The 26,406-nt window shown below is 35.3% G+C and overlaps 1 protein-coding gene across 8 annotated transcripts in view; it reads left to right on the plus strand.

The window, feature by feature from the left end:
• The window catches only part of fat3a (FAT atypical cadherin 3a), a 181,176-nt gene that overhangs the window by 130,235 nt on the left and 24,535 nt on the right, over window positions 1-26,406 (plus strand). For all 8 annotated transcript variants that reach the window (XM_051128945.1, XM_051128947.1, XM_051128950.1 and 5 more), the window contains 12 exons: window positions 571-781; window positions 1,785-5,894; window positions 12,463-12,659; window positions 15,522-15,675; window positions 15,752-15,985; window positions 16,152-16,541; window positions 18,504-18,718; window positions 18,797-18,934; window positions 21,230-21,373; window positions 21,456-21,653; window positions 21,906-22,130; window positions 24,057-24,633. In XM_051128945.1, coding sequence (XP_050984902.1) covers window positions 571-781; window positions 1,785-5,894; window positions 12,463-12,659; window positions 15,522-15,675; window positions 15,752-15,985; window positions 16,152-16,541; window positions 18,504-18,718; window positions 18,797-18,934; window positions 21,230-21,373; window positions 21,456-21,653; window positions 21,906-22,130; window positions 24,057-24,633 — 6,793 coding nt within the window. The remainder of the gene's footprint in view (window positions 1-570; window positions 782-1,784; window positions 5,895-12,462; window positions 12,660-15,521; window positions 15,676-15,751; window positions 15,986-16,151; window positions 16,542-18,503; window positions 18,719-18,796; window positions 18,935-21,229; window positions 21,374-21,455; window positions 21,654-21,905; window positions 22,131-24,056; window positions 24,634-26,406) is intronic.

Raw genomic sequence — 26,406 nt, forward strand, 5'->3', positions numbered from 1 at the left:
AATTAATCTGTACATTTTGAACATTTTGTCTCTCACTGGATAGATAAAACAGCCGAGTTATGGTTTGATTAGTGTTGGTAGTATTCATTCGCACAGATTTGCCTCCCTCCTGTCCCTCTTTCACGCTCTCCATGCTTGAGTGCAGGTATGACAGGAACAGGAGATTGCTCCTTATGCTTTGGCAGCCATCACTAGTTTAATGTCGTCTGCACCTGTGTCGTTTCTCCGCTGTGATCTAATTATTGATCTGATCTGTATCACTCCTTGTTTCCGCACTCCCCTGACGAGGGTGAGAGACAGTGAGTGTCATATCTAATAAGCACATGGATATTCCTGCTGCCTGCAAACAGATGAAATTTGTTATTATAATCCAGAGAGAGATGTTATCCACTCCGTCTGGCAGTGAGCGAGTTTGTTTTGTGTGATTGACTTTGTGTGTGTGTTGCAGTTTCCTTGTGCTGAATATTGCTGTCTGTCTCGGACAGGGAATTCATTTTTGATTCTCTCTGCCGCTCTCTTTATTTTTTCTCCATCTTTCTTGCTCTCTTCTTTACTTTCCTTCTGTATTAGGTGAAGGATCAAGAGTTCCCGTACAGACGTAGCCTTGCTCGTGTCCTGATTGGTGTAGAGGATGTGAATGACCATGCACCGCTTTTTACCATGGTGATGTATGATGGACAGGTGTATGAATCAGCAGCACTGGGATCAGCTGTTCTCACAGTGACTGCACTCGATAAGGACAAGGGCCAAAATGCACAAATCACTTACAGCATTGACTCAGGTATGTACATGCACAAACCTAAAGTTTGTACGAATACATTTTATTTTATTTATTTTATTTTAATTTGCCTCCTTAAATTAATCTGTATCAAGACTTGGACCAGTAAGTGTCCAAACAGATAAAAAGACATGAATTTCTTTGACAATTAAATGTTTATTTATTTATTTATTTATTTTTATTTTATTTTGCATTCTTAAATTAATCTGTATTCAGACAGATAAAAAGACATGAATTTGACATTATTTTTTTTTACCAACTAAATATTATTTATTTTATTGTATTTTGCCTCCTTAAATTAATCTGAATCATTTTTTCAAAATTTTTTGACAATTAAATGTTTATTTTATTTTATTTTATTTTATTTTATTTTATTTTATTTTATTTTATTTTATTTTATTTTATTTTATTTTATTTTATTTTATTTTATTTTATTTTATTTTATTTTGCTTCCTTAAATTAATCTGTATCAACACTTGGACCAGTAAGTTTAAATTAAATGTTTATTTTATTTTATTTTATTTTATTTTATTTTATTTTATTTTATTTTATTTTATTTTATTTTATTTTTATAAAAAAGCAGCCAGCAAACATGGAAACAAACATTTTTCGATAAGCTATAAATAGTTTTGATTTATAGCTTTGAAAATTATTATATAATTATATAGCTTATATAATTATTATTATAGCTTTTATAATAAAAGTTAAAAGGTAATATAAATGTTGACTGTTTTTTTTTTTTGACACATTTTTTATTTTAAAATATTTCCCATATTTAATTTTTTTCATAATTGCAATGATTTAATATTTATTCTATTATTATTTAGAATTATTCTAAAATTAGAAAATGTGTAGATGTACAAAAGTTTTGACTTTTTACACAAATAATTGCAAACATTTATACAATAATGCATTATGGCACATTTGTGTCCTTTTATACAATAACATGCATACTAATATTTGTAAGATCTTATTATTCTTACACTCTCTTTTTTCTTCAATTTAGGGAACACAGGAAACACTTTCCGGATTGATCCTGTTTTGGGCATCATCTCATTGGCTCGGGAGCTGGACCTGACCAACATTGGTCACTATGTGTTGTCTGTCAAAGCAACGGATAACGGTTCTCCAGCATTGTCCTCAACAGCTGTCGTCCGAATCGCAGTCACCTTGTCCGATAACGCCGGTCCCAAGTTTCCCCAAAGTGAATATCAGGCGGAAATATCAGAAGGTGTTGCCATTGGAACTTCAGTGATCACAGTGAATGCTTTAAGTCTGTCCACCCTTACCTACGACATTCGTCATGGCAATGGTCATCGGACATTCCGCATCAATCAATACAGTGGAGTAATCACTACACAAAAAACACTAGACTTTGAAACCATTTCCTCGTATGTGCTAATAGTCACCGCAAGCAACATGGCTGGACAAGCCTCAAATGCTACAATAACAGTTACAGTTCTTGACCAAAATGACAATGCACCAGTGTTCCAACAGCTACGTTACTTTGGAAGTATCAGTGAAGGTGCTGGGCTTAACAGTGTTGTGCAGAGTGATAATGGACAACCGCTAGTCATACGAGCAAGCGACGCCGACCGCAACCATAATGCGCTGTTGGTGTATCAGATCATGGAAGAATCTGCCAGGCGCTTCTTTGCAGTAGATGCCGGTACTGGCTCTATAAGGACAATTGCTCAGCTTGACCATGAAACCACTCCTACATTCCGTTTTCATGTTAACGTCCGCGACAGCGGACATCCTCAACTCTCAGCTGAGCGTCCTGCAGAAGTGACCATCGAGGTGCAAGATGTTAACGACTGCCCGCCTAAGTTTTCCCAGGATTCCTATGAAGCTGTGCTTTTGCTCCCAACTTATGAAGGTGTGGAAGCCCTACAAGTTTTTGCTACCGATCCCGATGGTAATGGCCAATCAGAGCTCACCTACTCATTGACAGATGGCAGTATAGAACATTTCAGCATTGAGCCAAGCACTGGATTGTTGACCGTGAGAAACAGTAGCTTTAGCAAAGAACGATTCCGCTTCAACGTCCGTGTTTCAGACGGGCGCTTCTCCAGCACCGCTCTGGTTACCGTCCTGGTTCATGAGGCTCTCGACAGTGGCCTGGCTTTTACTCACAATACCTACAGTGCCAACATTGAGGAGAATAATGGCAACATAACGACAGTTGCTGTGGTCACAGCACTTGGGAACAAGTTGAACGAACCCCTGCGGTATACTTTGTTGAATGCAGGTGGGAAGTTTCGCATTAGGCCGACATCCGGTGCCATTGAAACTATCGGAGTCCCATTGGATAGGGAGGAGAAGGAGGAATATGGTCTTCTGGTACAAGCGGGCCGTGAGGAAGACCGGCTCAGGGTTGCAAGGGCACTTGTCCGAGTTCAAGTCACAGACGTCAATGACAATTCTCCAGTTTTTGTTGGATTGCCATACTATGCAGCTGTGCAAGTGGAAGCGGAGCCTGGGACAGCGATATTTCGAGTGACAGCAGTGGACCGGGACAAAGGACTAAATGGAGAGGTGAACTACTTTCTGCAAGATGAACTGGGACATTTCGAAATGGACCGTGTGAGTGGCGAGCTTCGTTTGCGGAGAGCTTTTGAGGCTGATCTTTCCAGTGTGGAATATCAGGTTCTGGTGTTCGCACGTGACATGGGAACACCACCTCTTTCATCTTCAGTCACCTTTCCTGTCACAGTGGTAAACCGAGCAATGCCAGTGTTCGACCGACCATTCTACTCAGTGAAAGTGAGCGAAGATGTGCCAGTATGGACTCCGATTCTCGGAATAAACGCTAGCAGTCCTGAAGGCCAGAGTGTCCTTTACACAATCACGCATGGTGACCCAGGAACGCTCTTCTCCATTGGATTCGACACAGGTGTTATCAGTGTCATCGCTGCCCTCGATTATGAGACCAGCCCTTCACACAGACTCATTGTCAGAGCAACGGACTGCCTCACAGGCGCTCGTGCAGAAGTTGATGTTGAAGTAATTGTTTTGGATGTCAACGACAACCCTCCAGTCTTCGAGCAGCCCTCATACAAAGCTGTAATTTCCGAATCCGCCATGATTGGCACCGCAGCCTTGCAGGTGCTTGCAACAGACAGCGACTCTGAGAAAAATGCTGCTGTCCGGTACCAAATCATTCCTGACCGCACCAACAGCACTGACCACTTCCACATCGACAGCAGCAGCGGTCTAATTCTGACAGCTCGCTCCTTGGACCATGAGACCATCCAGCGTTATGTGTTTCTTGTCAAGGCAACAGATAATGGGTTTCCGCCTCTGAGTAGTGAAGTGTGGGTCACAGTCGATGTCACGGACACAAACGACAATGCTCCAGTGTTTAACCAACTGCTCTATGAAGCCTCCATCAGTGAGATGGCTCCCAAAGGTCACTTTGTTACATGCATCCAAGCCTCTGATGCAGACCGTTTAGACGCAGAACGCTTGCAGTATGGCCTCGTGTCTGGAAACGAAAGGATGCTGTTTGAGCTTGATGCCGCCTCTGGTGTCCTCACTTTGAGTGGCCAGCGACGCATGCAGCGCATGCCTTCCACCATCACTCTAAATGTAAGCGTTTCCGATGGAGTGTTTACAAGTACGGCACAAGTGCACATTCGGGTAGAGCGAGCTAATCTACATGCCCCACAGTTCACCCAAGGCATGTACGAGGCTGACGTACGGGAGAATGCACCAGTGGGATCAAAGGTCATTGCAATCAGGGCGCAAGATGCCGATCCTGGACCATTTGGGGATGTGAAATATGTGCTGCTCTCAGATTCCGCCCGGGATTTGTTCAGTATTGATGGCAATGGACAAATTATGACTCTTGAACGTTTGGACCGGGAAGAACGAAGTGAAATGGTGTTGTCCATCGCAGCTGTAGATGCAGGTGGCCGATCCGGATATTGCAGTGTCCGGGTCACCATACTAGATGAGAACGACAACACTCCACTATTTGGCGCATCGGAGTACCATGCAAGTGTGCGCTCCGAGGTTGAACCTGGTACCCTTGTGACGCAAGTCCAAGCTTGGGATCTAGATCAGGGTGCCAATGGACAGGTGAGCTACAGCCTGTACAGCGAAGCCAGCTTGCAGGTTACTGAACTTCTGGATATCGACCCGGACAGTGGCTGGGTTGTCACCAAAGGCAACTTTGCCCCATTGCGTGGATCTGTACTGTCCTTTTTCGTTAAAGCCTCTGATGGAGGTGCACCTGTTAGACATTCCCTTGTGTCGGTCTACATACATGTTTTGTCTGCCGATGCCCACATCCCTTCATTTAGCCAGCCACAATTTTCCTTTACAGTGCCAGAGGACATGCCAATTGGGTCCTTGCTGGGAGCAGTGCATTTGCACACCTCAACTAGCCACTCTTCATTACCAGTGAGCTTCTCAGCGGTGATCGGACAGACTCCAGAGAGTAACAGTGATGGAGTGTTTGTGGTGGACAAAGAAACTGGCATGATCAAACTAGACAAGGCACTGGACCGAGAGCGGACACCGGCGTATCATTTCAAAGTGATGGCAATGTTGCAGCAGGGACGTTTGGACGCAGTTTCAGCTGTGGATGTGGAGGTCAAAGTGCAGGATGTCAATGACAACAAACCAGCGTTTGAATCCGATAACTATGAGACATCAGTCACTGAAGGTCTTTCTCCTGGGACTAGGATTCTGCAAGTGCGAGCTTTGGATCCCGATTGGGCAGCAAATGGTCAGGTGACTTACAGTCTTGCTCCACCTGGGTTGCTTGGTGGCTCCGGCGGTGAAGACATTGAAGAGCATGGAGCCTACTTTACAATTGACAGCAGCTCTGGTTGGATATCAACACTGAAGGGGTTGGACCATGAACAGAGCCCCGCCCATAGTATTACAGTCTGGGCATTTGACCTTGGAGATCCTGCTAGCCAGTCGTCCTCAACAACCATAACTATAGCAGTGAGCGACTCCAATGACAACATACCACAGTTTCTTCAGCCCCGGTACTATGGAAGTGTACGTGAGAGTGATGCACCGGGTGAAGTGGTGGCAGTACTGAACACACGGGACAATGACAGCTCACCTGGAAACCGACAAGTCACCTATCATATTACAGGTAAGAACTTTTAAAAATCGATGTAGACTGCATGAACAAACTGTATGTTTGAAGTCTGAACAAGTGCGTTCTCCCCTAAAAAACTCTTAAAACTACATTATGTGACACCAAAACAGTATATTTATAAAATTATAGTGGATTAGGGCGTCCGCCATGACGCACGTTGAGAAATACCACAAGCGGAGTGATAAAAATGGTGTAACAGTTGGAGTTCCGATATCACTAGAATATCACACTCCTCTCAGCCAATCAGATTCAAGGACCAGAAAGAAGAATGTTGTACTGCACAAGCAGTTTTTTTTTCCTTGTTTAAAGGAGAAGTCCACTTCCAGAACAAAAATGTACAGATAATTTACTCACCCCCTTGTTATCCAAGATGTTTATGTCTTTCTTTCTTCAGCTGTAAAGAAATTATGTTTTTTGAGGCAAACATTTCAGGATTTTTCTCCATATAGTGGACTTCAATGGTTCATGCGAGTTTGAACTTCCAAAATGCAGTTCAAATGCAGTTTCTAAGGGCGATCCCAGCCAGGAAGAAGGGTCTTATCTAGCAAAACAATTGGTTATTTTCTAAAAAAAAAAAAAAAAAAAAAAAAAAATGTATATACTTTTTAACCTCAAATACTTGTCTTGCCTAGCTCTGCGTGAACACTGCATTCCGGGTCAGTACAGTTAGGGTATGTCGAAAAACCAAGTGAACGCGCAAGGAGGGTCAAACACCTTTTACAAAAAAAGGCAAAACGGCGATGTAGGATGATTTTGAAGTTGGACGAAAAAATAAGATGGGAGTTTTTATACAGAAAGGAGCTGGACAAGATGAGCCTTTGAGGTTAAAAACATTTTCTTAGAAATTTACAGATTATTTCACTAGATAACCTTTTTTCCTCGACTGTTTAGATGCATTTGAAGCTGTATTTGAACTGCAATTTGGAAGTTCAAACTCACGGGCACCATAGAAGGCCAATATTTCCTTAATTTTTCCTCAAAAAACATTATTTATGACTGAAGAAAGAAAGAAAGACATGAACATCTTGGATGACAAGGGGGATCTGTAAATTTGTTTTGTAATTTTTTTTGTTCATACTATGTGATGCATTTTAGTGAAGAAAAAAGCTCAAGTCATTTTTTGCGTCAAATTGACAGGTTTGGTTATTTCAGCTTCAACAATTTGCATGTGCAAATGACAACCAAGCAGTCTCCTTAGACAAACATTTTTAGTAGAATGGAAGCAAGAATGCATTTTCTGTTCCAGCTTGACAATGTCCCGTACACAAGTTGATATCCATAAAGAAAGACAGAGAGAAGACAAACTGCTTTTTCATCCCTATTGTTTTGAATATGTTTAACAAGCACATACTGCCATGCACCGTGTCTCTGTATATATGTGTGTGCTCTCAGTCTAAACAGAGCCTGATTTTCTGAAGCCCTGTTCTGCATGTAAGCATAATGTAGAACAACGCTATTATGGAATGTCAGAAGTCCACAGTAATTACACCTCATTCCTCTTGTCCCGAAAATGGATTATTCGCTCTAGGGCTACTAGCTGGATTTTGCGGGAGGACGCAGACTTCCTTCGTGCTGGAGAGCAAAACCACACTCGTTTTATAAGGATTTTATTAAAGCTGTGATGCAACTGCATGCAAATTACACCGCTGGGGATTTGCAATGAGGAAGCGCATCACTTCACGAACGAAACATAACACAGTGACATTTCCGAAAGCAGCAGTTTAGGTGGATAGCGTCTTTGAAAAGGGCAAATATAAACCTCCTTCTTATCAGTATCTAGCTCAGCCAGCTTTAAATATACCTTTATATTCAGCCAATGTTGAACACCTTGCTTGGTGACAAGGAACCGATTGCACACACAAACACACACAGACACACCTCGCTCATGCTCCTAAGCAGCACACACTTGTAAATTAGGCGCTCAGAAACTCATAACATTGAATTAGGGAGCTGCCTTGTTCTATAATTCATGCTTTTACACACACACACACACACACACACACACACACACACAGAAACACACTTCTAGGCCTGAACAGAATTTCGATTAAGCCCAACCTTTATGCTGTGATCATGATTTAGACTGTGCTGCCACCAGCAGGAGCAGTATTTTTAACAAGATTTACCACGCATAACACACACACACACACACACACACAAGCACACACCTGGCTCTGAATCTTAACTAAATTACAGCCCACAGCATTGAAACTTAAGTAAATGTTGTGACACTGGAACTTGTTTAGTTGCTTTTTGTTGGTGTATTGAGGATTGTTTTCTGAGTATTGTCTTTCTCTGTCTCTTATAAATATCGATTTACAAGTATGTGTTCTGTAGAAACTTTGGATCAAAAAGCACATTTTACATTTCTAAAATAACTAAAATATAAATGTATTTAAAATATAAATAATAAATAATTATAATAAAAAATATAAATAATTGAATATTATTTAGCTATTTTGTTAGTATTTAATAAATATTATAATAAATATTTAGATATTCTAATAAATATCTAAAGTCAATAAGTTATCTGTGTATTATTTTATTATATTATATAATTTATTATATGTGCGTTTATATATGTATGTATGCATGTGTGTATTTATATATGTGTGTGTGCGTGTATAATAAAGAATATATAGTGCTGTCAAACGATTAATTGCATCCAAAATAAGTTTTTGTTTACATAATACATGTATGTGTACTGTGTATGTTTATTATGTAAATATAAATACACAGTCATACAGTATATATTTAGAAAATATTTACATGTATATACATTTATATATATAAAAAATATTGTATTTTATTGTGTATATATATATTTTTTATATAAACATAACTTATATATGTGTATGTATGTATATATATATATATATATATATATATATATATATATTTACATAAAGATAGATATAAATATACACAGTATAAACAAATATATTATGTAAACAAAAACTTTTATTTTGGATGTGATTAATCGCGATTAATCGTTTGACAGCACTAATATATATATATATATATATATATATATGTGTGTGTGTGTGTATATGTATATATATAGACGTGTATATATATTGATGTTTAATACAGTTATAAATATGTAAATGCTAGTGTTGTTATGATGTATATATAAATACACACATGTATGTATATATTTAGGAAAAATGTTTATATATAATATAAATTCTGTGATATTATATAAATGTATACATGTAAATACATTCAAAATATGCATTGTATGTGTATGTATTTATATATACATATTAAATATACACAGTACACACACGTATATTATGTTAACAAAAACTTTTACTTTGGATGCTATTAATCACAATTAATCATTTGACAGGACTAGTTAAATGCATATTTAAGTAAGCAAATGTGCACATTTGTGATGTTTTTTAAAGTCTAAAATTTTCATTCCACTGATTGTAATTGCATTGAAAAGAATGCAGCCTTCAGAGAGAAAGTCATACAGCGTTATGACTACATAAAAATGAGTGAACTATCCCTTTAATTAAATCGTAGCCCACGGCATGTAAACTAAAGTAAACTTAATGACACAAGCCTTTGTTTAGTTGGCATGTGTTCTCTACTGAGAACAGTCTCTCTCCTTCTCTCTCTGTACACTCTCCTTCCCTACAGTCCACTCTTTCATAACGTTTAAATCCTCTAGTTCAAGACAAACTCAAAGGTCAGACAGACTCTAATGCATTTCTCACAGCCCAGCGGTACAAACTGGCTCTAAGAACTGCACACCGTATCATAATACACACCGGAGGGAAAGAAAGAGACAAATATACAAACAGATTTGAGTTCTCTTTAGGAAACGAGAGTGTTGTGGGTAAATTCACCTCTCAGGGTATTTTACTGCTGTGTTCAATAGAGCACAGAGCAATTAAACAGTAAACAGTTGCTCTATGGTAGTTAATTGGATAATTTGAACTTTTATTTAGAGGTCCTTGCTGAAAGTCGTTTAAAGGTTCATAAAGGATGTCTTAAACCATGTTAGCACACTGTGGATCTCAGCTTAACAGTAGTGCTGAATATGCCCGCCATAACAGCTAAGATTTAACAGCCGTTAAATAGCTCTTCATGTTGCTGGCTCGTAAAGGTGAAAGGTCACTGCAGAAACACTAATCGACCAGAACTGACTGTAAATGGCTGGAAGCACATCAGTTGAGTGTAATTGTTTGACAAGAAGTAAGAAATACGCTCTTTGAGAGAGAGATTTTATGCATTTGTACTATATATATAGTTGGTTTTTAAACATAAGATGTGTGACCAGATTAAGTACTATACCAACTACCAGTCAATTTTTGAGCAGTAAGATTTTAAATGTTTTTTTTTTTAAAGAAGTCTCTTCTGCACACCAAGCCTGCATTTATTTGATCCAAAGTACAGCAAAAACAGTAACATTTTCAAATATATTTTTACTATTTAAAAGAACTGTTTTCTATTTGAATGTATTTTAAGATATCATTTATTTCTGTGATTTCAAAGTTGAATTTTTAGCATCATTACTGCAGTCGCATGATCCTTCAGAAATCATTCTAATATTCTGATTTGCTGTTCAAAAAACATTTATTATTATTATGTTGAGGTTTCTTTGATGAATATAAAGTTCAGAAGAACAGCATTTATCTGAAATAGGAATATTTTGTCACATTTTGTCTTTATCATCACTTTTGATCAATTTAAATCATCCTTGCTAAATAAAAGTATTAATTTCTATAATTTATTTCCAAAAATAGTGTATAGCGTGTGTGTGTGTGTGTGTATATATATATACTATATATCAGGGGTGCCCAAACTCAGTCCTGGAGGGCCGGTGTCCTGCAGAGTTTAGCTCCAACTTGCCTCAACACACCTGCCAGAAAGTTTCTAGTATGGCTAGCAAGAGCTTGATTAGCTGGTTTAGGTGTGTCTAATTGGGGTTGAAGCTAAACTCTGCAGGACATTGGCCCTCCAGGACTGAGTTTGGGCACCCCTGCTATATATTATATAGTGTATAATGTTTTTTCAGTTAAATCCTGATCTTTGAATCTTTCTTTTCATCAAAGAATACTGAAAAAAATGTACTCAGCTGTTTTAAATATTTATAACAACAACAACAATAATAATAATAATAATAATAATAATAAATGGTTATTGAGCTGAAGAGACTTCTTTAAAAAAAACTGTAAAAAAAATCTTACTGACTGGTAGTGTTTAACAATTTAATTTTAATTCAAATATTAATTTGAATTAATTAATTATATTTTAAAATGTAATTTATTCCTGTGATGCAAAAGCTACATTTTCGGCATCAGTACTCTAGTCTTTACTGTAGTGGTCGACCAATTATCGGCACCGATATTAAGCATTTTTATGGTTATCGGTATCAGTCATTTTCAAAACCGATTTGCCGATAAAATATTTTAAAAGCATTTTAAAAATGTTTTTTGTCAGAGCCCTTGTAAAAATATCGGCCATCGGTTTGCTTGATCTGAAATAGTCGGCCCTGAAAAAAAAAAACACAACGATTGTCTTCAGTGTCACATGGTCCTTCAGAAGTCATTTGAATATGCTGATTTGCTGCTCAAAAAACATTCAGTGTTAAAAACAGTGCTGCATAATTTTGTTTTTCAGGACTTATAGGTAAATATAGAGTTTAAAAGAAGAGCGTTTGTTTGAAATAAATTAAATTAAATTTAATTAAATTTAATGTATACTTGCTGAATGAAAGTACTAATTTCTTTCAATAAAACAACATATTGACCCATAAATTTTACAGTACTGTATACTGCATTATGGCACTGAAAAATATCAAATATCTATATAATTTGAAGCCACTGTGCATGAGTTAAAAAAGGGTGCAAGAACATCAAATGGAATGTTTATAAAGCACAGAAAAAGCATGCAGCTTGAGAAAGTCATGCTGATCACTCCCTCAACCCAATGAGCGAGAGCGTGGGATGAGAGAAATGGAGTCGGAAGGCGTCCAGGCTTTTGTTGACGCGTCTCTGATAGAAGCTGTTCTGTGTTATCAGCCCCCAGCTGAGTTAAATTACACTCTTTATTAGATGAATAAGGCTGTGTGTGTTTGTACTATGAGTGTACAGTAATTGGATGCTTGTCATCGCGGCTGCTTTGATTATAGAGTCGTTTCCATTTAACTCTCACTCAGTCTCTCGTTCTCATTTTTTTTCCTCCCTTTTCACCTTTGTCTCACTGAGGTTTAAAAGATGACCTGTCCTAATGAGTCGGGTACGGCTGCGGACCGTGTGATAAATCAGGAAGGCTGTTATGAGGACCTAATTGATGGCAGTGTTGATCATTTCAAATGTGAATATAAGGAACTGATTATTATAATTCATACTAATGAGTGTGCCATCACTGAGAGGACTAATGGAGGTTATTAAGGCTGCAGATAATCCTGGAAGTGAGCGTGTGTTTGTTACAGTCGGTAGCGGATTTTATTGGTACTTAAATTGTCACAGACTATTGAGAGATTAACTGTCCGGTATAATCTTTTGTGTGTGTGTGTGTGTGTGTGTGTGTGGGTGTGGGAGTGTAGGTGGGAACAGAGGCGGGGTGTTTGCTCTCGGCTTGGTTCAGGGAGAGTGGAAACTCTACGTTAAACGGCCGTTAGACCGCGAGGAACAAGAACGCTACCTCATTAATGTCACAGCGACAGACGGACTCCACGTTTCAACGGCAACCGTAGAGGTCATGGTCATCGACACCAACGACAACAGCCCCGTCTGTGATCCGGTGAGTAAAAAGTTCATTCAGGAAAACATGGAGAGTTTTTTTAGTTAAAAATCTAATTAGTGCATATTTTGACAGTTTCAAATCTACATGGTAAACATGAATGATTACAAGCCAAAGCCAGGCATATTTTTGGAACCACTGAGTCCACTTACAGCAGCCAAGAAGTGCAGTGGAAATGATCTATGAGCATAAAACATGACCTTGTTAAAATAAGGTCAAACTGAAAATCAGGCCAGTCTGTTTAGCAGGGGGCATTTGGGTTGACTGTCAAAACTTAGTGAGCTGTCGAGCTAGATTTAATTTTTGAGCATTATAGATGCTTATTGGGCAACTCAAATATGAAATGCTGATACATAAATGAATTATTTAAAGGTTTTTGGATATATTTACATTTGAAACGGGCAAAAATGTTTGCATAGAACTTTTTGAACGTGTTGATTGCAAAGCCAGACATTCCAGTGTGCCCATAATCATTAATTTGAAATCCTGAAATGGGCAAAACATTCAAATAAAACTTTCAGACATGCCTATGATGGCCAAAAATGATTAGATTGAAAGTTTGACTGCGCCAACGGTGGCCAAAAGCAACTGAATGTCCAAAAATGTTCAAATCAGATGTTCAGATGTGCCTATGATGGCCAAAAATGTTTGAATGTACCCATGGTGGCCCAAAATGAATCAATCATGTTTGTGCATGCTAGTAATGGACAAAAATGACTGAATTGAATGGTGGAATGTTTCTATGATGCACCTGTTATTGCCAGAAATGTTCAAATCAGATGTTCAGTATGTTGCCAAAAAATGATTGAATTGAACATTTGAATGTTGTTGTAAGTTCAAATATGACTGTAATGGAAAAATAATTGTGAGTTGAATGTTTAAATGTACCTACAATGGTCAAACATTTTTGCATGCACCTATGATGGCCAAAACGTTCAATTCAGATGTTTATTCCATGCCTATGGCCTAAAATGATTAAATTTAACATTTAAAATGTACCTACAATAGCCAAAAATGTTCAAATCAGATGTTCAGATGTGCATATGATGGTTTAAATGATTAAATTTAATGTTTGAAAGTGGTTACAGTGGCCAAAAATGTTTGCATGCACCTTTGATGGCCAGAAATGAACAAATCATATTTTAATACATGCCTATAATGGCCAAAAATGGTTGCATTGGTTTTTTGAAGGTGCCTGCAGTAGCCAAAAGATGTTCAAATCAGATGTTCAGATATGCATATGATGGCTAAAAATAATTAATTTAATTGTTGAAATGGCTAAAAAATTGTTCAGATGCACATTTGATGACCAAAAATCAGTTCTAATCAGCTGTTAAGATGTACCCACAATGGCCAAAAATGTTTGAATGCATCCATGGTGGCCCAAAATGATTAAATCTGATGTTTATACTTGGCAGAAATGGACAAACATTTTTAAATTGAACATAGGAATGTTCCTGTGATGCACTGATGATTGCCAGAAATGTTCAAATCATGTTCAACATGATGGTCAAAAATTATTGAATTGAACATTTGAATGTTGCTGTAATGGCCAGGAATGTTTGAATGCACCTAATATGGCCGGAAACGTTCGAATCAGAAGTTCAGATATGTCTATAATGGACAAAAATGATTGAGTTGAATGTTTGAATGTACCTACAATAGCTAAAAAGGTTTGCATGCACCTGCAATGGGCAAAAAAGTTCAATTTAGATGTTCTTCCATGCCTATAATGGCCCAAAGTTATTAAATTTAACATTTAAAATGTACCTACAATAGCCAAAAATGTTCAAATCAGATATTCAGATGTGCATATGATGGTTTAAAATGATTACATCTAATGTTTGAAAGTGGTTACAGTGGCCAAAAATGTTTGCATGCACCTTTGGTGGCCAGAAATGAAGAAATCGTATTTTCACACATGCCTATAATGGCCAAAAATGGTTGCATTTATTATTTGAAGGTCCCTGCGGTAGCCGAATGATGAATTTAATGTTGAAATGGCCAAAAATTGTTCAGATGCACATTTGATGACCAAAAATGTTCAAATTGAACGATGGGCCAAAAATGTTTACTTGCACATACCGTTTGATGGCCAAAATGTTCTATTCATACATTTAAATGTACCCACAATGGCCAAAAATGTTTGAATGCATCCATGATGACCCAGAATGATTAAATCAGATGTTTATTCATGCCAGTAATGGACAAAAATGATCGAATTAAACATAGGAATGTTCCTATGATGCACCGATTATTGGCAGAAATGTTCAAGTCAAATGTTCAATATGATGGCCAAAAATGATTCAATTGAACATTTGAATGTTGTTGTAATGGCCAGGAATGTTTGAATGCACCTAAGATGGCCAGAAATGTCAGAATGAGAAGTTCAGATATGTCTATAATGGCCAAAAATGTTTAAATCAGAGGTTCAACAAAGCCTATAATTGCCATCAAATCAGATATGCATATGATGGTTTAAAATTATTGAATTTCATGTTAGAATGTGGTTGGAATGGCCAAAAATGTTTGCATGCTTGTTTGATGGCCAAAATGACCAAAAATGGTTGAAATGTGCCTATAATAGTCAAAAATGACTGAATTAAATGTTTGAATGTACCTACAATGGCCAGAAATGTTCATATCAAGTATTGAAATATGCCTTTAAATGTCAAAAATAGTTTCATAATTGATAATTAGTCCTGCAGACCTCAGTATTTAAACACAATTTCATTCACTCTCCATTCTTGGTACTGAAAACATGAGCAAAGAGGAGCTTTTGACTCTTTCCAGCACAAGCCAACCTGAATTTGAAGCCTGAAGCTGATCTAAGCTCTATAATGAGTATGTTTGTGCCTGCAGGCCGTGTATTCAGTGTCCGTGTCTGAAGACGTTGCCATAAATAAGCAAATCCTCCGGGTCAGAGCTACAGATGCTGACGCGGGCGCAAACGCACAGATCCAGTTCTCTCTGTTCGGTTCTGGAGCTGAAGATTTCATCATACATCCACACACAGGTTTGTGAGTCAGGTTTAAAGAAACGTCCTGTTTTTAGCCTTGCTGTTTGCTTATAAGTCTTTTTTCATTCTGTAGGTGAGCTAAAGACAGCTGCGTCGCTGGACCGTGAAAAGGTTGCGCGGTACTCTCTGGTTGCCCGTGCAACGGACGGCGGTGGTTTGTGGTGTGAGGCTGAGGTTGTGGTGGTTCTCTTGGACGTGAATGACAGTCCACCGATGTTCAACATGCCCCATTACGCCGCTAGCGTCTACGAGAACACCGCCACTAAAGCTCTGCTGACCCGAATACAAGCCATAGACCCTGATCTGGGTACGAGCATGTCGTTGTGATGCATTTGAGCTGTGATAGCAATGATAAAAGTACAATTTTAGTTAATAGTAGGGGGTAAAAAAAAGTTAACTAGCTTCAAACTGCTATTGTGCAGCTGAATAAACTGAATGGATTTTCATGTAAAAGCATGTGTTTTATTTTTTAGGTGTTAATCGTAAAGTGGTCTATTCCCTTGTTGATTCGGCTGATGGGTACTTCTCTATTGATAAATCATCTGGGATTGTCGTTCTGGAGCGTTTGCTGGACCGCGAGGTTCAGTCCTCATACCATATAACAGTCCGTGCGTCAGATCAAGGCGTTCCTGTTCGCCTCTCTTCCCTTGCGAACATAACGATCACAGTTCTGGACATTAATGACAACCCGCCTGTGTTTGAGAGGAGGGACTATCTGGCCACGCTTCCTGAAGATGTTGCAGTGGGTACGGAAGTGGTACAGGTTTACGCTGCGAGTAAAGATATTGGCACTAACGCTGATATTTACTACAACATCCGATCCGGAAACCAGCAGGGCCATTTCACCATTAACATCAACACAGGTGGGATGCATTAAATAAAATTATGATACACACTATACAGAAATGTTAAAACAGGTGATAAATATATAATGTAATATACATAAAATTTGGAACAATTAAGGTTTGTATGTTTTTGATGTATTTAATGGCCAAAAATGTTTTAAACAAGATGTTCAGACCAAAAATGTTTGAACTAATTGTATTACTTAGTTATTTTTAAAGAAAGTTATGCATTACATTACTTTTGTGTTACCTGCCAGTGTTGGAGGAAGTTACTTTTAAAAGTAATGCATTACAGAATTGCGTTACTCCATTAAAAAGTAACTAATTGTGTTACTTAGTTACTTTTTATAGAAAGTAATGCATTACATAACTTCTGTGTTACCTGCCAGTGTTGGAGGAAGTTACTTTTAAAAGTAATGCATTACAGAATTGTGTTACTCAATAAAAAAGTAACTAATTGTGTTACTTTTTATAGAAAGTAATGCATTACATTACTTCTGTGTTACCTGCCAGTGTTGGAGAAAGTTACTTTTAAAAGTAATGCATTACAATATTGTGTTACTCAACAAAAAAGTAACTAATTGTGTTACTTAGTTACTTTTTATACTTTTGTGTTACCTGTCAGTGTTGGAGAAAGTTACTTTTAAAAGTAATGCATTACAATATTGTTACTCCATTAAAAAGTAACTAATTGTGTTACTTAGTTACTTTTTATAGAAAGTAATGCATTACATAACTTCTGTGTTACCTGCCAGTGTTGGAGAAAGCTACTTTTAAAAGTAATGCACAATATTGTATTACTCAACAAAAAAGTAACTAATTGTGTTACTTAGTTACTTTTTATACTTTTGTGTTACCTGCCAGTGTTGGAAAAAGTTACTTTTAAAAGTAATTAATTAAAATTGTGTTACTCAATAAAAAGTAACAAATTGTGTTACTTAGTTACTTTTTTTATAGAAAGTAATACATTACGTTACTTCTGTGTTACCTGTCAGTGTTGGAGAAAGTTACTTTTAAAAGTAATATATTACAATATTGTGTTACTCCATAAAAAGTAACTAATTGTGTTAGTTACTTTTTATAGAAAGTAATGCATTACATTTCTTTGTGTTACCTGCCAGTGTTGGAGAAAGTTATTTTCAAAAGTAATGCTTTACAATATTTTGTTTCACCATAAAACTTTCAGAAACCATAAAAAAGTAACGATGTTACTTAAGTAACTTACCTGCCAGTATTAGAGAAAGTTACTTTTCAAAGTAATACATTACAATACTGTTTTACTCCATAAAAAAGTAACTAATTAACACAAGTTACCTAGTTACTTTTTATAGAAATTAATGCATTACATTACTTTAATGTTACTTTTTGTCACCTGGGCTGGGCTTGTTTGGGCTTTTATTTGTTTTTAATAACAACAAGCCCAAAAGTAAGATTTTGGCAACTGTAAAGGCCTTTCCCCCCAAAATTGAAATTAACAAGCCTCAGGCTAAAGGAAGTGCCTCCGCCTCTGCACTTACTCCTAATTTCTCTCAACATGGGACAGGAAAAATGTCGGTGAATAAATGGGAAAACAAAGTAACTTGTGTTACTTATTTAAAAAAGGAACTCAGATATTTTTTTGTAAATTTCAAAGCAATGTTACATTACTAGTTACTAGAAAAAAGTAATCTGATTACATAACTCACTTCACTTGTTATGCTTTACCCCCAGTGCTGGTGCCTGCAATGGCCAGACATATTTGAATGCACCTATGATAGCCAAAAATTATCAAAAGTTTGTATGATGGCCAGATCAAATTTGTATGATGATCAAATTAATTGTTTGAAGGTGCCTACAATGTAAGTGTGGTATAAAAATATTGTTGTAAGTTATTTTTAGTTTAATTTGTATAACATGTTTACGTAATGTTTATAATAAAGTATAATGTTTATAAAATAAGTAACAAGAGTTGTACCATGTTTATCCTTGTACTGCATACAGGAGCCATCTCTGTGTCCCGACCGCTGGATTTTGAGTCCTGCAAGGATTATTTCCTTACGGTGGAGGCAACCGATGGCGGGACTCCGCCCCTTAGTGCTGTTACCATGGTAAACATCAACCTGACAGACGTCAATGACAACGCCCCCATGTTTAGCCGAGACGCCTACAGCATGTCCATCAGTGAGGACGCCAACATAGGAGACACCGTGGTCAAGGTAACGGTCATTAAAATTAACATCAGTCCTATTTTTGTATCTTTGAGTTCCTCATTATAATTTGGCGTGGTTGCCCAGGTGACGGCGGAAGACGTCGACAGCCAAGCGAACGGCGACATACTGTATTCCATCGTCAGCGGCGACAGAGAGAACCAGTTCTTTATCGAGCCAATCACAGGCCAGATCAAAGTCAACAAGCAGCTGGATCGAGAAACGGTGAGGACCGTGGGACATTGCCACGGCGACGGTTACCATGACAACCGAGTGACAGAGAAATAATGCCATTAAGTAGGACAAAATCCCCACAAAGACGTTATTTTAAATGACACTGATCAGGGAACAGCCAAAGAGAAGAAGAAAGCAAATCCTTCACGGCAGACATCCACACTGGAAAGCCTTTAATAACAGACACAGTGTCATGGTGTTTCATTTAATATTAAAAATTCAGAATGTGTAAGATTAAGCTAATAGCATTACACCTGTGATACTTTTATATTAATAGATAAAAGGCATAGAGATTATGATTTTGGAGTTTGCTTTAGTAAAGCATGCTTTGATAACTGATATCATTTAAAAAAAAAAAGATTATATATATAATACATTTTTTTGAATGTCCATTCTAAAGTTTAGAGCTGATATATATATTGTTTGTTTGTCTGTTTGTTTTATTTGGTTTTTAACTTAAGTCCTTTAGCATCTTTTTGGTCTAGCAAAGCATGCTTTGATAAAAATTAAAAAAAAAAAAAAAAATATATATATATATATATATATATATATATGTATATATATATGTATATATATTTTTTTTTTTTATTGTAACTTAAGTCCTTGAGCTTTGTTTTTTTCTTTAGAATGAACATTTGAGAAAAAATTATATATATATATATATATATATATATATATATATATATTTTTTTTTTTTTTTATCAAAGCATGCTTTGCTAGAGCAAAAAGATGCTTAAGGACTTAAGTTAAAAACCAAATATAAAACCAACTTTTGAACGGTAGTGTATGTATATACATATATATATATATATATATATATATATATATATATATACACATATATATATATATATATATATATATATACACATATATATATATATATATATATATATATATATATAAAAAAGCATTTTTTTTTTGCTCTAGTAAAACATGCTTTGATCACTAATTAAATGAAAAAAATTATATATAGTTTATGTATATATACACATATATATGTGTGTGTGTGTGTGTGTATATATATATATATATATATATATATATATATATATATATATATATATATATATATTAGTTTTTAACTTAAGTTAAAAAAAAATTGTAAAATCAAAAATATGGTAAAAATTATTTATTATTTATTACTTATATTAATAGATAAAAAGCCATAGAGATTATGATTCTGGAGTTTGTTCTAATAAAGCATGCTTTGATCACTGATTTCATTTTTTAAAAAATAATAATAATAAAAAAAAATTGTATATATAATAGAATTTTTTCAAATGTTCATTCTAAAGTTTAGTGTACTTTATATACTTTTTTGAGTCCTGCTTGAGTAGAATTTTTTTAATCAAAAATACAGTACAGACAGTTAAAAAATGTAAAATATTACAATTTAAAATAACACTTGTATCTTAATATATTTTATTTGTTTTTATTTAATCCTTGAAAAGCTGAACTTTCATCAGTCAAATTTTTTTAATAAATAGAAAAAACATCATTATTTTACATTTTTGTTACATTATGTCTTTACTGTCTATCAGTTTAATGCATCCTTGATGGATAAAAGTATTCTTTTTTTTTTTTTTAATGTTTATGTAATAAACATTTCAAAAAACACTTTTGAAATGTTTATGTAATTTTTCACACATTTTATTTTTAAAAATCTGTCTCGATTTTGCTAGTGGCACATGATGTTATATAACTGTAGCCACTAGATGGGGCTAAAGCTTCTTTATATTACATGCAGACTCTCCTTTTTACTCTGGAGTCAATTAGCTTAATAAAGTCATTGTTGTGTTGGGCTTACTGAGTGTTCAATTATAGTTGGTTAAAAGGGGTCAGATCATTTCCAGCTCTTTTGAAATAAGACTCTGATGAATGATGTAGACATACTCTTTAAACTTTCAGTGTAAATCCTCTACAAAGTCCATTAATTGTAACTAAGCTGCAAAAAAAGCGAGAGAAAAATAATGATTCATTTAGAAGACCAATCCCTTCTGAATAGTATTTAACAGTATAAGTGGAGTTTAAAGTTTAAATAAAATGCTACAAAAGTCTAAAATACAGTGCTTTCAAATGAACAGAGATGAGAAATAGCAAAAAGAAGAGAAGAGAGTTACAAACCTAGATTGTATGTCTGTATATATGGAGCTTCAGATCATCTTTCAGCCTGTTATGAACTATTTATGACAGAGTCAGTGTGAAAGAGAATATATAGATGTGTGTTCATCTCTCTTTACTTTGTACTTTCTTTTCATCTCTCGTTCTGTATGTTTTCTGTAGATGGCTGGTTACTCGTTGTCCGTCAGAGCGCTTGACAGCGGGACGCCTGCCATGTCCTCAACCGTTCAGGTCAACATCGACATCTCTGATGTCAACGACAACCCGCCCACCTTCACCCCAGCCAATCACACTGCAGTTATACAGGTGAGATAAAGAGTGACAGGTAAATCAGCCAATCGCGTTCAAGTAATTTCAACAGTTTAACGTGAGCTTTACTCTTCAACAGGAGAACAAGCCTTTGGGAACAAGCGTCTTGCAGCTGTCTGTCATCGATAAGGACGCCAGCCACAACGGCCCGCCTTTTCATTTCCGTATCCTATCAGGAAATGAGGGGGCGTGGTTTAAACTAGATAGGGAGGGGCTGTTGACATCCAATCAGGTGTTCCGTAGGTCGGAAGGCACAGAGTATGTCATTCACGTACAGGTAAAAAAGTTGATTAAATGTTGTTTATACACTACCAAAGATCAAATCTGTAATATTATTACAATTTCAAATAACTCTTTTCTGTTTGAACATATTTTAAAATGTAATTTATTCCTGTGATCAAATCTAAATTTTCACATGATCTTCCAGAAATCATTCTAATATGCTGATTTGCTGCTCATTTTTTATCAATGTCATATTTTTGATTGATGCTTCAATCAGCCAATCACTGTCCGTCGTTTCACCCCACAGGCCAGTGATTCCGGAAGGCCACCCCTTTCGTCGATGGCGACCGTGTTGGTGCGTGTGATAGAGGAGAGCGTGCACAAGCCAGTGGCATCACCTTTGCACGTGCACATCGTAACTATGGAGGACGAGTTTCCGGGAGGTGTAATCGGTCAGATCCACGCCACAGACCAGGATGCATTTGATATTCTCACATACGGACACACACACCAGCAGAGCAGCCTTTTCAAGGTATATGAGTGTGTGATTTATTGGTTTGTGTTTTCTTTATGCACGCATCACATTCATTTTTTGACAGTTATTCTCATATTTTAGTCCACTAAATCCCTACAACAATTAATAATCAGTTAATTGTATCATTCAGTTATTATTATCATTCACTTAATTTGTTTATTGTTCAAATAATAATAATTTATATATATATATATATATATATATATATATATATATATATATATATATATTAGTCTAAAATAGAATTATATTTTCAATCTATTTTTTTGTTACATTTTTTGAATGATAGGAAAGTCATTAAAACTATAAATGAAACAATTATGCAAAAACCCAAAAATTCCAAATTAAGATATGTTTTTACAATTCAGTTATTATTATTATTCAGTTAATATGTTTATTATTCAAATAATAATGCAATTGTTCACTTTGAGACATTTTAAGATTCAAATAAATATAAGATAGAATTATATTTTCAATCAAATTTTGAAAACAACTACTCATTCTTAATTTTTTATTATTATTATTATTTTTATTTATTTATTTATTTATTGTTTTATTATTTTTTTTTTTTTTTTTGTATGATAGGAAAGTCACTAAAACTATGAAAATGAATCAATTGGACCAGAAATATGAATATAAAAAATTATAAGATATAATCTTATAATTTAAATCATTCAAAAGTTTGGTGTTGATAAGATTTGTTACATTTTTGAATTAAGTCCCATTTTTATAAATCAAAAATATAGTAAAAACTGTCCAGAAATGTTGTGAAATATTACTTTTATAATTTTAAATAATATTTTTGCCTTTTAATATATTTAATATATTTTAATTATCATTCAATTATTTTAGCATTCAGTTATTATTATAATTCAGTTAATATGTTTATTGTTTTTAAATAATAATACAAATTTTGTTCAAAAAACGAACACCACTCATTTTTTATTTTATTTTATTTTATTTATTTATTTTCCATTTTGGAGTGATAGTGATGTAATGAAAACTATGAAAATGAAACCACTGGATGTATGGGAATTATGCAAAACCCAAAAATGTACTTTTGTACATTTGTTTCTTTGAAGTTCATGCATTTCAACCTTTTCAGCATAAAATTTTGAAAATGTTTTTGCAATGACAAATATTAATTCAGTTACATACATCCCAAGTTTGGACTTACAGTGTAATTTTACTTTAAAAGTAATGGACATTTTTAGAATTTTAATTTTACAATTAATATTAATTACCAATGATTTATATTTACAATTTTATACATTGTATATGTATTATAAGTGTATATAAATTGACAAATATTATATAGTAAATGTATAATATAATATAATATTAATTTATATATATATATAATATCAAATAAAAGGTTTGTTTTTTTTTATTTTACTTCAGTTATTTAAGTCGTAATATCAAATAAAAGTTTTGTTTTTTTAGCTTTTTACTTCAGTTATTTAATTTTCTCTTACACCGTTCCTGGTTGGTGGAATGATCTTCCCACCGCTATCCGGAATGCCAACTCCCTAACAACTTTCAAGCAACTGCTGAAAACCCATCTCTTTCGACACTACTTGACTTAAAAAAAAAAAAAAAAATTCCTTTTCTACTCTTTTCCCTTTCTAGCTTGTACTTAATTGAACAATGCCTGTTATATGGTATTTTGAGCACTTCGTAGGTCATTTTGCTTCTTTAGGACAAATCGCTTGATGTATTCCCCACCTGTAAGTCGCTTTGGATAAAAGCGTCTGCTAAATGAATAAATGTAAATGTAAATGTAAATGTAATTTATTTTACTCTTAGACTTGGTCAAAAACAACAAAGCTTTAATTATGATTTCAAAGGTTAAATCTAAACATTTAAAGTGTGAATCTCATGTCTTATTTAGTTTTTTGACGTGTCCATGTTTTTCTCTGTCAGGTGAGTCCTCGAGATGGTCGAATCATCGCTCTGAGTGGGTTGGATGCGGGCCGTTACAACCTCAACGCTACTGTAACAGACGGCCGCTTCACTGTGAACGTGCCTGTGAGCGTGCACGTTGAGCAGGCCTCGGCCGAGATGCTCCACGATGCCGTGACAATCCGTTTTGACCGCGTCTCCCCTCACGACTTCGTATCCCGCCACCTCCCCTCGGTCAGACGTGTCTTGTCCAGTGTCATGGCGACGCCCCGTCCCGACGCTCTGCACGTGCTCAGCGTGCAGCCAGTGGAATCAACAGGACAGCTGGACCTGCTGGTTGCAGTGGAGACGGCGGAGGGCAGTGGGTTCTACAAGGCGGCGTTGGTGACTCAGAAGCTGAGCTCCGCGCGCCGCCAGCTGGACCAGGTTCTGAGAGTCTCGGCGGTGCTGGACAAGAACTGCTCAGGTCTGGACTGCAGGGAGGCCCAGTGTGAGCAAACCATCACGCTGGACTCACACAGTCTGCTCACGTACAGCTCCACCAAAACCAGCTTTGTGTCACCCAAGTTCCATAGGAACACACGATGTGTGTGCAGCGGTGAGTATGTCTGTGTGTGAACAAATTGTTGAGCCAGGATCATTTTAAAGCAGTTCTTCTGAAGTCTATGTTTTCCAGTAAATTAGCAGATACTTTTATTGAAAACAGCTTACTAAAGAAGAACACAATATCCATGCATAATGCATATAGGCTATATTTCTGCTGTAAGCAATGTCCTAAAAACAGTATAGAATTTATTTATAAATTTAATAGAATTTATTTATTTGTTTATTTTATTTGGGGTTTTTTTTTTTTGTAGAAACTGGAAGTGTTGATATTTAATTAACCACAATTTAAGTTGTAATTCTTGAAGTTTCAACAAGTCTTTAATTGAGGGGGGAAACAGATTATTTCAGTTTACACCTTGAATTTAGTTTTAATTTAGATTAGAGTTGGATTATTTATTTATTTAGATTTTTTTAAATATAAACTGTAAGTGCTGATATTTAATTAACCACAATTCAATTTGTAATTCTTGAAGTTTCAACAAGTATTTTATTAAGGGGGAGAAACAGAATATTTCAGTTTCACATGTTGATTTTAATTCTAATTTAGATTAAAGTTGGATTGTTTATTTAATTATTTTTTATTTAAATAGATTTTTTTTTAATAGAAACTGTAAGTATGGATATTTAATTAACCACAATTCAATTAGTAATTCTTAAAGTGTCAACAAGTATTGTATGGAGGGGGGAAACAGAACATTTCAGTTTACATTTTTAATTCTGATTTAGATTAGAGTTGGAATATTTATTTATTCAATTAATTATTTTAGTAGATTTTGTTAAATAGGAAATGTAAGTACTGAGCTTTAACCAGTATGTTATTCGGCTGTTTATTTATTAAAATATTAATAATAATTTATTTATTTTAAATACTTTTAAGTCATCTTGTGGCATTTTAGGAAGTGTGCTGAACTTTCATGTTTACATATGAGGGTAATAATTGTGTTTACATATTGTTATGAATTAATATGAATTAGTATACATTAATGTGTTTAGCAAAAGTTCCTACACAACATACCCACAGGTGCAAATGCACAAATTCATTCTTGCCTTCATTATACTGCTGATAAATGTAAATTTGCATGCATTGATATTTATAAGCTAGCCATGTAACCGATCGAGTTTTTTTTCCTTTTTGTCACTTGGAAATAATCTTTTTGTCATATAGATTTTTTAATAATTTATATAAATTCATGTAAACAAATATTTTTTCATAATTTACTATTTTAAGGCCATATTTATTTTATTTTATTTTAAAATGTATTTAAGGTCCTACATTTAGTATAATTTTAAATGAAAACTTGGTTTCTGCATGTAAATATGCAAAAAGGTTTTGCACAAAAAAATAGTAATTGAGGCAAGTTGGTTGGATAAATATTATTATTTGTGGAAATATTGCCATATACACTCTGGTACAGTTGTCACTTGGTGCTGTTTGACTATTTGAACCATTTCCATCCCAAAAAGAAAAAAAAAGTTTTAGTATCGGTATTTAATGAGGTAGTTTGAGGTAGTTTTTAAACAACCTGCCCTAATGTTGTAGCACCATGTTAGTTTTTACTGTATACAAAAGCGGTTCTAATCTCTATCAAACTTACTGATGTAAAACATTCTTTAACACAAAGTTAAAAGTGGTCTTAACCCCATCTTTAAAAGCCCTTACATAAGCAGCCTATTGAACATGCACTTACAAAATGACACTTTTTAACACAGGCCCACGTCCATGGCCTAATAAACAGCACTTTTTTTTTTTTTTAAGAGTTGTGGC

This window comes from Labeo rohita, chromosome 15 (assembly GCF_022985175.1).
Source record: "Labeo rohita strain BAU-BD-2019 chromosome 15, IGBB_LRoh.1.0, whole genome shotgun sequence".
NCBI classification, from domain to species: domain Eukaryota; kingdom Metazoa; phylum Chordata; class Actinopteri; order Cypriniformes; family Cyprinidae; genus Labeo; species Labeo rohita.